Source organism: Vigna radiata, chromosome 2 (assembly GCF_000741045.1).
Source record: "Vigna radiata var. radiata cultivar VC1973A chromosome 2, Vradiata_ver6, whole genome shotgun sequence".
Lineage (NCBI taxonomy): Eukaryota > Viridiplantae > Streptophyta > Magnoliopsida > Fabales > Fabaceae > Vigna > Vigna radiata.
This window is the reverse complement of record NC_028352.1, coordinates 14,425,931-14,439,505: the sequence shown is the minus strand read 5'-3', so window position 1 is coordinate 14,439,505 and position 13,575 is coordinate 14,425,931. Positions and strand designations below refer to the sequence as shown.

The window sequence follows — 13,575 nt, the reverse complement described above, 5'->3', positions numbered from 1 at the left end:
CGATTAGAAAACAACCATTAGAGTCATCCCACCTCACAACTAATTCACTCAAAATATTCCTAGCTAACTTAACTTTTTCACTGACCTCCACGAACCAACGAAAAGGAGTCTCACTAATCATAGACCTTTGCTCCTGTGTGAGTTCCTTCGTCAGAGTTGATATGTAGTTAGTAGAAAATGAGTGCCTAACCGTCAACTGCATCAACCACATCAACCACAAATGTTCAAAACCCTAAAACATTTAATACTGTGAAATACAAACAAAAGGGAGGAAACCCTGATAGGTCCAACGATGAAGGCGCTTACCTTAGTAGATTTAGTTGCCATTTCGAACCACAAAAACGAAAGCGAACAACAAAAGCGAACAACACGAAATCGAACAAATCGGACAGAAACACCAAGGACGATTCCTCACTCTCACCGGCAACGAAAGCGAACAACAAACCCAACACGATAGAGAACGACGAGAACAACACCAAATNAAACAAATCACACAGAACCACCAAGGACGATTCCTCACTCTCACCGGCAACGAAAGCGCACACCAAAACGAACACGATAGAGAACGACGAGAACTGCCAAACCGAGAGCCAACGACGGTGAAATGATGGAGAAATAAGAACCCTTCAAAACGTTTCCCTCTATTGAAACACCCCAAGGGCAAAACAGGAATTAAGATTTTCAAATCTGCTCCTAATTTTTTAACCAGTTTTGAAATTTTTAAAATAAAAAAAAATCAACCAATCAGGACCTGACACGTACTAGTGTCAAAACGGTGTTAAATGGAATGGTGTTAAAATATCGGGACGCTTAACTATAATACAAATAAAATAAGTAAATTTATTGAAACTGAAGTGTTAAATAGTATAAATAAATTTTCAGTAAAAATAGTTTAAATTTTTTAAGTGAACTGTTAAATAGTATAAATAAATTTTTAAGTAAAAATAGTTTAAATTTGTTAAGTATAAAACAGTATAAATCCAGTTTTAAATTTTTAAGTAAATTACTATTCTTAGATAACACCAATACTGACCAACATATCCGATTGCATTAACGCTGTGTTCCCATGAACATTGTTCATGCGCGAGCCATGAATTTAAACGATAGTATTGTTCGCTTTCACGGATTTCTGGACATTTGCGGGATAATGACTTTTTTAACCCTTAATCCAGTGCCTCCACCACCTCTGGATTCGCCCCTTTATGGAGTCTTCGATTTCAATCGTATTGTATGCAAAGACATGTTTCGAGGCGTCAACCATTTGCTGTGGATAGCAGGTGAATTGCCTCTGGATTACATCATTGCTCTATCTGATATCTTCGCTGATGACGAACACAAGGTGCAGAGTCACGTCTCTCTCATTTTTATACTCAAGATTATAACACTCTCGCCGGCGGTCCCTCTTGCGCCATCATCTGAACTAGGCAACTCGCCAACCCTCTGGTGAAGTAATATCCTATTCATCTTCAAATTAGGTTTTTTTTTTTTTAATTTCTGATAACTCCTGAAATTGGTACCTCTGTTATTTTTTTCATCTTTAATATTTAATTTACTTTCATTTAGTAATTTTTGTTGATACTGGAAGTATATGGATTTTTTTATATTTAAATAAAGATGATTATTCTAAAATTAGTTTTCAACAAAATTATCTAAATATTGATTTTAATCTAATTATAAACATTATTAACTGTTATTATTATATATATATATAATTAAACTTGCATGACTTTTATTAAATGTAGTTAGACGGTAATTAATAATTTTTACAAAGTAATTTTATTGAATCAATTATTAAGTTATAATTTCATTTAACTATAATAATGATTATAAAGTATTAATCAATTTGAAGAATAATTATATATATTTAAGTATATTTTGAAAAAATATATATTACAAATATATTTATATGGTATTATGTTAACTTTTTTTTAGATCATGCAATATTATAACACCATTTAACTATATATTTATTTAATGTTAATCAGTCTTATTTTCATAACAAATAAATTAATAATATTTAGTAGTAAATTATATTATAAACAAATATTACATTTAGAAATAAATTCTTTTATTATTTTATAATTTTTTTAATTTTTAAAAATTAATTTTAATAATTATTTATAATTTTGGTCTATTTATAAACATTTTTATAATTAAATATAATATTAATAAATAATATTTTATATTATTTTAATAACTACATTTTGGTAATATTTAATTTCTACCAATTAAACTAATCTTTTAAATTTATCACATTCTTAACTAATCTTCATAAACTTTACTTCCAAATTTATTGTCAATTATCCAGGAATCCATTAAAAAAACAACTAAAAATTATCCTTAAGTCTATTCATATTCATTCAAAATATTTCCATCAAATCACCTAAAAAACAAAGCCATACTTTTTTTACCCACCATCTCACTGTCAAAGCAATTCAACACAGAGAAAATAAATTACCAACTATAAATAATTAAACATATCACACTCAATAGTCAATAGTCAACTCAAGTGAGAAAAAAAACTGTGACAAAAACTCCAACAACCGCCACATACGAACTCCGAACCACCGCAGCTCGGGACCCGAGCCTGGGAGGAACGTCTCCGAGCCTAATCGCTTTAGGCTCCACCTTCTCCCCGGAGCTAGCATTAATCTCAACATTAGCCCCTCCGACCAAATGGTGTCGTTTAATGTAAAACGACAGCCACACCTTGTACTTCACCCGAGTAGCGAACTCCACGCGCAGGAACACATTCCCGTTCTTCACCGCCGCCGTGCGGTTGAGTCGTGCTAAGCGCGGCGCCACGGCAGAACCCCACTTGCGCGCTGTTTTTCCGCGTCCCTGGTAGAATGGGAGGAGCGTGGTGTTGGCCAGAGGACGCGTGGTGGTGTTGTCGAGGAAGAGCGCGAAGGTGACGAGAACGACGCCGTATTTGACGCCCTTGTCCTTGTTGTCGTTGTGAAGGGAAAGTTGGAAGACGACGGTGTCGTTTTGGGCGAGAAGAGAGAGAGATTGGAGGGAGCATTTGGGAGGGTCCGTGCGGAGACTGAGCCAGAGGAAGAGCGCCGAGAAACCCAGGGAGAAGACGATGCCCAGGCAACACTTGCAGAGGTCCCGGCAAATATCCATGCACGTGACCGAAGAAGAAAAAAATAAAGAAGAAGAAGAAGGAAGTGCGTTTTTTTAAGTGAACTGGTGATGATGAATTCAGATGCTGAAATGAGAATCCACGATGGAGTATTGCTGTTTGAAATTCTTTTCTGTTGTGGCAGTCTTCGAATGTGATGGAGCTTTTATATTTAATTAATTATCCTTATAAGTGATTGGAAATTTTGACATTTCAAAAATATTTATTTCAAGTTTAATCAAACTGGACACGATTAAAAAAAAACAATTTTTTTTTTTAAATAACGGTATCAAATAAAAAATATTGATTGTCCAGAACACTATGTCATTCTAAACTTATAGAATATAGAATTTTTTTTTTCATTCTAATTAACAATGACAAGTAATTTACGGAGATTAATAAAGTATAATTATGTATATAGTCAATCGTCTAAAAAATTCTTAAAAATGTGATATTGATGAATTGATACTATTTGTTTTGCTTTATATTAATGTTTTCTAATGTTTTTTTTTCCATTAATATCATTTAGTTTTTGAATTATATTTAGACTGATTATTTTACTAAATGCTATTTTTAAACACGTACAATAATACTTTTATCAATATATAAGTATTTGAAATTATGTTGTATGATCGATCAACTATTCATTTATAAAGAACATTCAATGAACTCGTCGGTTAGGTAATATTATAGTGGTTTTTTTATGGTATAAGAAGTGATAATATATTTATATAGGTATGCATGTATGTAAGTGGAGGAACCACATCTATCTCACAGTCTCCTAAAATACTCAGAAAGAAATAAAACTAGGAACAAATCCATAAAGTATAACAGTGAAGCAAAGTTTACTGGTTTGTATCAGGGCAATAAATCTTTCTCCTGAAACAGAAAAACAGTTCTTAATTTTCTTTTCACAGGGCTTTCAAGCATGCAAACATGGGCAATCCCGAATTCTCCGATAACTTGTACGTTATTGTCTTTGAAAAGCAAAAGAGAAAAAAAAAAAATAAAAAAATCTAGCATATATTACAACTACTAATATATTTTATCTAGGAGAGCTACCACTTTGCAGTTTAACAAGAGAATTGTATGCACCATCGCGTCCGAGTGAAATCAATTCGTTATGTGAACCTTGTTCCACAACCTTTCCATTCTTAATCACAGCAATGTAGTTGGATTTCTGTATTGTAGAGAGCCTGTGAGCCACTGCTATGCATGTTCTTCCAACCATTATCTTCTCTAGTGCTTCTTGGACCAAGATCTCTGACACACTATCAAGTGCACTTGTAGCCTCATCTAGAAGAAGTATTGCAGGATTCTTCAGAATCGCCCTAGCTAATGCTATTCTTTGCTTCTGACCTCCTGATAGCTGAACTCCTCTTTCACCACAGTATGTCTCATACCCATCATCCATTCCACTGCCATGACAAACACCATCAAGACAAAAAAGACAAAGAATGTGTCAGTGCCAAGAGGAAGAAGGTTTCAAGGTGCAGCTAATGAATGCGGTTTAACTTTGGATAATATTTTGCCAATACAAAACTTAATATTTATGTCATGTTTAGAGTAGCTACATTTTGAGTTTCTTTCTCTTCTCCTTGACGGGATAAGGTGGCCCAAACACAATGTCTAAAACATAAAATTAGCCTCTATAAGCTAGTTGGAAGAACATATTTGCAGATGATAACTTATGACAACTACTTGTGCAATGTTTGGGAGAATTTACGATGCATGCCTAAACTATTTTCAACTTGTTTTCAAAAGTTCTCTAGGATAGCTTATGGAAACAATTACTTGTTATATGGAAAGGTAAACCCTGTTTGATTTTTTATTATGGAAACTGCTTATACATGAATGCTATTTCATGTTAGTCACTTTCTCAATAAATGTGAGCTTCTATATAAGCTAATTAGAGGAGCTTTTACTTTTAAGAAAAAGAGAAATTGAAAAAACTTGTATCAGATGTTACCTATTGTTTAGGTGTTCTCTCTAGCAGCCTGAGCATGCAGGTATGTCAATTTTAATTCTTATTTGTTTCCTTAATGTTGTGTTTAGGAAAATGAAAGAAATTTTGCAATCTGAACAAAGAATGATTAGAAGAAGGGATTCTGAAAGACCTTTTCTTTTTAAATTTGTTATTTACAGTTCTCTCGTACCTTATGAATTCATGAGCATTAGCCAGAGATGCTGCCCTTCTTATCTCGGATTCTGTTGTGTTTTCTTTCCCATAGGCAATGTTTTCTCGTATGGTACCAGAAAATAGAGCTGGCTCCTGACTCACTAATGCAATGTGTGACCTCAGCATTCTTAAATTGTAGGACTTGATGTCTTGCTCATCTATGCACACCGTTCCCTTTGTAGGATCATAAAACCTTTCAATAAGACCAATAACTGTTGATTTACCACAACCACTGTGCCCTACTAGAGCCACTGTTTTCCCAGCTTCAATTTTAAGAGATAAGCCCTTGAAAACCATTTGATCAGGTCTAGTTGGATATGCAAAGAAAACATTTTTTAGGTCAACTCTGCCCCTTATTTTCCTCCTTTTCTCACCACCCCATGAAGTCTCAGGGTCAATCTCAGTTTTCCTGTCTAGCATTGCAAAAACTGATCCAACTGCGCTGCTTCCTTTGGACAAGTCAGAAGTCATGCTTCCAGCATCTGCAATTATGTAAGCAGTGAATAGTAATATTAAAAATGCTTGGAAGAGTTCCTTTGGGTCTATTTTATGATCTATCAAGAGCCTCCCACCATACCAGTAAGCCAGTGCTGTTGATGAAGTGTTGAAAAACTGAGAGCTGAAAAGACCAAAGCCTGAAATCCATGACTGCCTAATACTCTCCTTTTTAGGTCCTACCATTGTGGATTTGAAAAGTGCCAACATTCTTTTCTGAGAGCTGAAGGCAGTTATGGTTCTATGGTTTACAACAGCTTCACTTGCAAGTTGGCTTCCTTCCCTTTGTGCCTTACGAGCTTTCTCGGCCATACTCTTCATCAAGACACTTCTTGAGTAAAAGCTTCCAATGACTAATGGCTGCACTGCAATCATCACAAGGGAAAGCCTCCATGTGAGCACAAGTCCTAGAGTGTAGGCGAAGACAGACCCAAAAACTGCTTGAGCCAACAAAGACAGTCGATCTCCAACAAGGGAACGGACCAAGTTGGCTTCAGAGGATAATCTTGCACAAATGGACGCACTTGTGTTCTCTTCATGATCAAACCACCCTATCTCAAAAGTCATCAACTTCTCTAGCATCTTCTCTCTTATTCTTTTAGTCAACCTTTCTCCCATAACTGCAAAGTTATAGTGCTGAAGAATACTAGTGAAGAAGTTGAAAACACCAATTCCTAAGAAAATGAGGGCCAGGTCTTTAGCTTTAGACTTCATCTTAGAGCTATCAGTTTCAAAATAAACTGATATAAGTGTTCCTACACAGTATGCATTCACAGGCTGTACTGCTCCTGACCCTATTGCTCCTAAGATTCCTAGCATTGCTCTTCCCCACTCAGGTGCATTCATTTTCAGCAAACGCCACTGTGAAGGAGCTGGATGATTTGCTCGTTTCATGTTATCCTCAAAACTATCATCATCAGGATCATATTGAATAGAATATGAGTATGGTGTTCCCATGGAAAACCCCTGACTGAAGGGATTCAACATTGGACTGCCTACAGTGCTTGATCTGAAACTTACAGCTGGACTTTGTGGAATGCTCATCCTGTGAGAGTTCTTTCCTTCTATTTGAAGATTGGAAGGTTTGAATTCATCAGATTGGGTTGTTATTTGCTGCAACTCTACCATGTGAGCATACTCACCATCAGTCAATTCCATGAGCTCATTATGAGTACCTGTTTCAATGACTCTCCCTGCTTGAAGGACTGCAATCAAGTGAGCAGATTGAATTGTTGACAAGCGGTGAGCTATGATGATCGTTGTCCTTCCTTTTGAAGCTTGATCAATGGCTGCTTGTACCACCCTTTCAGATTGAGCATCCAATGCACTGGTAGCTTCATCAAGCAAGAGAACCTTTGGATCCCTTAGCAAGGCTCTTGCTATGGCAACACGTTGCTTCTGCCCACCAGACAACTGAAACCCAAACTGCCCAACCTAGGAAAACCATGGTGGTTTGCAATAACAAGGATTTAATGGAATTTTACATCAAAGATTTAAATGCAATTAGTTCTCTACTTTTCACTGTTTTTTTATATACCTTGTAGATTTCAATGTAAATTAGTACATGCCGATTATTGAAAGTATACAGGTTAAAGATTTTTCTGTGTTGTTCATTTACTAAGATAGCATGATGCCAAATAGGATTAAATGTTAGTCAACTGTGCAAAATCTGAAACTGAAATGACTTTGGTAAACAGTAAGAATCAATTTATAAACATTTTTTCATGTAAGGACCAAACTAAAGTGTTGATTTTTTGGTATGTAGAGACCAAAATAAAAAGGGGAATAAAGTCTTGTTAATTTAAAACAGTAGAAAAGATCAAACTATTTTGATGTGATCAGGTGCTATAAAGTATTAGGTAGAAACCTTTAAATGCTATTATAATGAAATTTCAAAAGAAGCATGCTAAAAACACAATCAAATTTATAGAAATTCCGTTCTGTTTCCCTCTTTTTCTCCTCTATATGTATATTAATTTGTTTTCATAGTTCATATGAGGAAACAAGTTGGGACCAACTTACTTGAGTTTCATATCCATCTGGTAACTTGACAATGAAATCATGTGCATTAGCTGCTTTAGCCGCAGTTATCACACTTTCCATTGAAGCTCCTTCCTTTCCAAACAATATATTCTCTTTTATGGAAGTGGCAAAGAGAACAGGTTCTTGATTTACAAGACCAAATTGGGATCTCAACCACTTCAGTTGAAGCCTGTTAATCTTGTGACCATCCAAGAGTATTACTCCTTCAACAGGGTCATAAAACCTTTCAAGCAAGGCTATGATAGTGGATTTACCTGAACCACTACCTCCCACAAGGCCTACCTTCTTGCCTGCTGGAACAGTGAGATTGAATCCTTGCAAGACTGATGTGTCTGGCCTAGATGGGTAACAAAAGTGGATGTCTTTAAATTCAATCTCTCCCCTCACATATGACAAGGCCTTTCCTTTCTTATCTTCAGAATCTATGGTTGGGACCCGATCAATCATTTCTAAAAGTCGTGTGACTGCAGCAGTTGCCTCTGTGATGGCAGTTAAATTTGGAAGAGCACTTAAAATGCTCCTGAAATTCATCAAGTTAAACATATAAGCATTAACATTTCAGATTAAAAATCTGAACTATATGATGAAAGAGAATTTGGATTGTCTGCTGGGTTTTTCTCTATTGTTACTCTGTTGTGTCTTCAAAATACATTCATAGGCATGGATTTTGATGTTTTAAAATATATTAAAAAGATTTTTAAAGTACCAACATCATTGTACTTTTAATCCTCAGCAGAGGACAGCACCAAAAAACCCAACAGAGAATCTGGACTTCGATGAAAGACTAGAATTTAAAAGATGAGAAAATCACTCACAAGCCTCCCATGAGAACATTGAAGCCAGCTACAAACACATGGCCACCTTGTTCTCCCATTTTAGTGATCAGAATTGTTCCAACCCAAGCTTGAAAGCCCCAACTGATATAAATGACCCCCATACTTCCCAACATTAACCCTTTTGCAAAACCTTGCTTTATTCCAAATTCCAGTGTTTTCTGAAGTGCGCTGCTAAATCTGTTTAGTGTTTGATTCTCCCCAACATATGAATAAACAGTTCTTATTGAAGATATTGCCTGCTCTGCTATGCCACCGGCAACCCCATAAGACTCAATCATTTTCATTGCGAGATCCAACATGATCTTCCCAAATACAAGTGCTGGAACAATGAACATGACAGAGAGTGGTATGGCTGCCAATGTAAGTCTCCATGAAAGTACAAATGCAAAGATGTGGCAAAATAGGAATGTTGACATATAAGCCAGGCAATCAGGTATCTACACAGAAAGTAGAAAATATAAATTAATAAAACAGAAATGAAGAGTTATGCTATTATCAGATTTTGGAACTCTTTTATTAAAAACGTTTCCAAATTAGTTAGATTTCAAATTGACATTAAGATCAGATTCACCGGCTACCTTGTGAACAATTCTTATGAAGAATATGTTAAATTGTTAACAACAGAGGAAAATATTACATTTAATGCAGAATAAATTTTAAAGGAACAAAAATGAGATGAAAAGGAAGAAAGAATCTGAATATTATCATAAGGACTACTTAACAGTCACAACAATTACAAAAGTTCAAATAAACTCAAAGAGTTGGTTTTGTAGAGCTACAAAGCCATGTTTCACATTGCACAAAAAGTAACAATTACAAATGTTGTATTTACTCGACACAGGTAGAAAAAGTATAAAACAAAGAATAAACTAAACGAGTTCTCAAACGTTGTCAGAAGGAACCTCTTTTCATTAAATGAGTAACAGATAATAAGAAGCAAGTGTATCTTAAACAAGACGGAAGACCGGATAGACAGAAGCTTTAGCATACTGAAGAAATATTCTCAAAATTCTAACACTCCTATTTGAGATGTTTCTTCAACACTCTAAGTCTTGATCTTAACAATTCGAACTTGCCTTTTGGCAGTGCTATTGTCATTATTATGTATGCTAATTGATCTTCAAAACTGCAATGCTCCAAACATATTTCTTTTTCTTATGATTTTTCTGTTTCCCTAATTGCATGATGTCTATTCTTGATATGCTTTGTTCTTCCATGTTTAATAGGTTCCCTTCCAATTGATATGGTAGACTTGTCAACTCTTAAAACAGTTGCGTTATTTTATCATTGACCAACAGTTAACAAAAAAATTTCTACGCCAAACGACTTGACCATTGATATGACTTTTAAAATAGTTATGGTAAAAGTCATAGAACTTACTAAACAAAAGAATTTATGATTAGATAACAGTATAAAAGTCTCTTACACTATTTCTGCATACACTATTTACTCAGAAATATGTCGCCAATGCACTTTTTATGTACTAATTTGAACTAGAAGACCTATCTACTTTTGGAGATCTATGATCATGATCATCATTGAATTCCAAACAAGAATTAGAAAGGCATAGCTGCGGAAAAACCTTCTCACACAAGACAACTTGGATTGTATTGGCATCTGAGGAAATGAGGGAGACAACTTGGTAGGTTGTTGAAGAGCCACCAGTCTGTGTGTCAAAGAAACCGACATCTTGTCTTAGGACTGATTTTAGGTATTCCATTCTCATTCTGGAAGCCTGTCTCTCAGCAGTTCTTGTCCAACATATTCCTTCTGTAGTAGGCAACATCAATTGGTATCAAGCATGAAAAGTAGTTAGATTTGCTTTTTCTAATGCTAGCAATGCTAATTGCATAACTTCAAAATTGATGTTAAATCTTCTAGGGAAGTAAATGAGCTACCAAGTGTGCAACTTACCAATAAAAGCTGAAAGTCCAACTCCTAGTGCAGCACAAAAAAGCCTCAAGGCATACTGAAAAAAAGGCAAAATTGTTGAGTAATCATGTCATAAAACTCGTTGAGGAAAGACCTTGCTTAAGGGGTATTCTTCATAGCTGCATAAATCAGTTTCTACGTGCATGATCCAATAACTTCTTAAAGTTTCATAATACTTATAGTTAGAGAGACAAATAACTTCTTTTCTGAAACTCACATGATAACTTCAACTTCTAAATCAAATAACTGCCAAAAAGTTAACATAAGCAGTTTCCAGGAAAATTGTTTACTAAACTAGCTGATGCACTTCTGCCACATATAGTACACCAGTTGTATATAGAAGAAAGGTACAGATTTTATTGAACAAGCTCACCTTGTTCACATCATGCATTTTCAAGTGACTATTTTTGTCTCCATAGGCGTTGATCACATCACTAAGAATGTACATCATTAGAGGGGTCTGTAGTCCATCTCCAAGGCTTCCCAAGGTCCCAAAGAACATCAGCAATCTGTCTACTCCATCTGCATAACGAAACAAACTATTGTTCCCCATTTCCCCTCACTCTCCCTATGAAGAGATACCCCTCAATTTTTTTTCAAAATTCAGTAGTTTTATAACCAATCTCAGTGAAAACACAAAAAAGACTAATATATACTAACTATATTGTCTTAGCAAAATCATCAGCCAACAGACGGCTCTTACTGTTGTCTTTTTTCAACCAAAACCGTAATGGATACAACATGCAAGAGTGGAATGGGCCGGGCAATTACATTATTCAAAGTTTGGAAACTTTGTTTGTGTAATTTGATATATGTGGTGTTTGATAGTTGTTGTTGTTGTTGCACCTAGTTTATTAGCCCGGCACAAAATTCCATGAGGGTCACTGTTAATGTGTCTTTTTGCAGTTCTTACAATGACAGATTCATGCAAAGAATTATTCCCGTTATAGTCGTGTATATGATGTGTTGCCAATTGGACCAAGTCAAGTATTGTTGCCAACTTCATAAGGCAATGATCCGATATTTCCAAGACAAGTGTATTGGAAATGTCTTTCTACCTTTGCATTGTTATGTAGGGCCAATCTCACTCGAGGACTCCAAAATTTCCATTTGATATCTATCAGAATGTACTTGCCTTCAATGGTATCATTCTACCCGAAAAACAACAAAGAAAACAAACCATATAAGTAGATAGATAGATATAGAGAGAGTGAAAAAGTGAGTTTAAAGACATTCATGTAAGATTATATTATTTTGTATAATTAAAAATCTTATTTAAGATAATTTTTAATTGGTTGATTGTATATCAACGCTCTTGGATGAAAGTGCACACTTCGATCTGAGCAGCTACAACAATCTCTATATATTTGCCATTTGTCGTTAAGGAATGTGATCCGTTACTAAATAAGAATATGCTGCCGGCCTTACTCAGCAAGAGGTACTTGAGTCAATCTTTGTTGCACATATTCTCTGTGTTTCCTCTCATACAAGGAGAATTTGCAGTAACAGTTTCCTTCAACATCATCTTTCACCATTTAATATTCGTAAGCTTGCTAAAAAATTGCTCTGACGTCCTTTGAGCCACTTGGAAGGATTTAGTTGTTGTATTTTTACCTTTTTATGATGTGAAAAGTGTTCTTTTGTTTGAGGGTACAGCAGTGGTATTTGTTGGGTGCTTATTTAGCATTTATTCAAGTGTATCATGGTAACTTTAGAAGAATTAAAATAAATATCATTTTGTATTTTTATTGAAATATTAATTTTTTTTTTCATATATATAATTATACCAATGACAACATGGTTACTCTTGTCGAGATTTTACACAATCATTGCTTTCATTAGTGATATGTCCGTGGAGATTTTCGTTAGCCAACGAGTCCTATTGGATAAAGACGGTTTTTTTCCCTACTCTTCATAAAATCTTTCTTTCAACTCTTTAAAATTTCATGTAAAGTAAAATATAAAACGGAATTGTCACGTTAATTTCTCCTTCAAGATTTTCACGGGAAATGAGAGCACACAAGAGGAATCTAATTTTTTTTTAAAATATAATTTTGTTTTCTAAATGACTTCAATTCACAAATTATTTACACCTCTCATATTGTAAAATATGAAAAACATAATAGGAAAGATAAGGGACTGCAAGAAGAATAAGCTAGCATTTTCAGAAGAAAAAAAATGTTTTTGTCTTCGGTGTTTCCTATACAAATCTCAAGAAAAAAAAATTAAGAATAAAATGATAATTTAGTATATCTAGAACAACTCCTTTCTAAAGTTTCTTATATGGATGACTAAAAATTTTTCCATCTCTTTACTTTTGAGCTTCTATTATGGTTAAGTGTTTATTTCATTTGTTGGATGTTTGATGATCTCAAAGCTGTTATTTTCCCACTTCTATGGTTCATTCTGGGTTAAAAAGTATCTTCTATTGCTAAAAAACTCACTGAATTTTTTTTGTATTGAAGGAACGCTCCTAAACTAAGTGTTGTAACGATCGAAGCTCCAAATACAAGGAAGGTTTCCTTAAACATAAGGAACTTCTAAGAGCTCCCGTTCATGATGCTCTCATAAGAGAAAAAACCAGTACACGACAAATGGCATCTCTGAGAAATCTAAGTAGGAGGAAAAAAAACATGTACCTGAAGTTATATTAACAAGTGATTTTAAATCCCGAGGAACATTACAATCCAAAAAGCATCAGGTAATTCGAATAAACAATTAGTGATAATAGAGGGATTCCAAACATAAATATTTTTTAATCATCAAATATGTTTTTGGGTTAAATATGTTTTTAGTCTCTATATTTTGGGACAATTTTGCTTTTAGTCCCTCTTTCAAACTAAGGTACAATTTAATTCTTCAACTATAGAAAATTCTGGTTTTAGTTCTTTTTACCAAATTTTTTTAATTTTATTTGCTGTTTTAAACGCATTTCTCAGTTAACATTGAAGGAAAAATGTGTC

The 13,575-nt window shown here is 34.6% G+C and overlaps 2 protein-coding genes across 2 annotated transcripts; both read right to left on the bottom strand.

Annotated features, from left to right (window-relative positions):
• Window positions 1-2,343: 2,343 nt before the first annotated feature.
• On the bottom strand, window positions 2,344-3,356 carry LOC106755945 (protein NDR1). The gene has a single exon (XM_014638178.2). It carries the CDS (start codon window positions 3,127-3,129, stop codon window positions 2,506-2,508), a length of 624 nt encoding a protein of 207 aa, XP_014493664.1. The 5' UTR covers window positions 3,130-3,356; the 3' UTR covers window positions 2,344-2,505.
• A 624-nt stretch (window positions 3,357-3,980) lies between these two features.
• On the bottom strand, window positions 3,981-11,584 carry LOC106780784 (ABC transporter B family member 15-like). The gene is made up of 7 exons (XM_022778668.1): window positions 10,986-11,584; window positions 10,595-10,649; window positions 10,263-10,450; window positions 8,660-9,117; window positions 7,824-8,364; window positions 5,284-7,235; window positions 3,981-4,545 (listed from the first exon to the last, which is right to left on the bottom strand). The coding sequence occupies exons 1-7, from the start codon at window positions 11,163-11,165 to the stop codon at window positions 4,173-4,175; spliced, it is 3,747 nt and encodes a 1,248-aa protein (XP_022634389.1). The 5' UTR covers window positions 11,166-11,584; the 3' UTR covers window positions 3,981-4,172.
• Between the last annotated feature and the right edge of the window lie 1,991 nt (window positions 11,585-13,575).

Bases quoted from the DNA above. Each gene is read 5' to 3' on its own strand.
- LOC106780784 (XM_022778668.1), bottom strand. From the start codon at position 11,165: ATGGGGAACAATAGTTTGTTTCGTTATGCAGATGGAGTAGACAGATTG. The intron at 8,365-8,659 runs GTGAGTGATTTT...GATGAATTTCAG, and splicing joins AATGTTCTCATGGGAGGCTT to GAGCATTTTAAGTGCTCTTC. The intron at 4,546-5,283 runs GTACGAGAGAAC...TTGTCATGGCAG, and splicing joins AATGCTCATGAATTCATAAG to TGGAATGGATGATGGGTATG.
- LOC106755945 (XM_014638178.2), bottom strand. From the start codon at position 3,129: ATGGATATTTGCCGGGACCTCTGCAAGTGTTGCCTGGGCATCGTCTTC.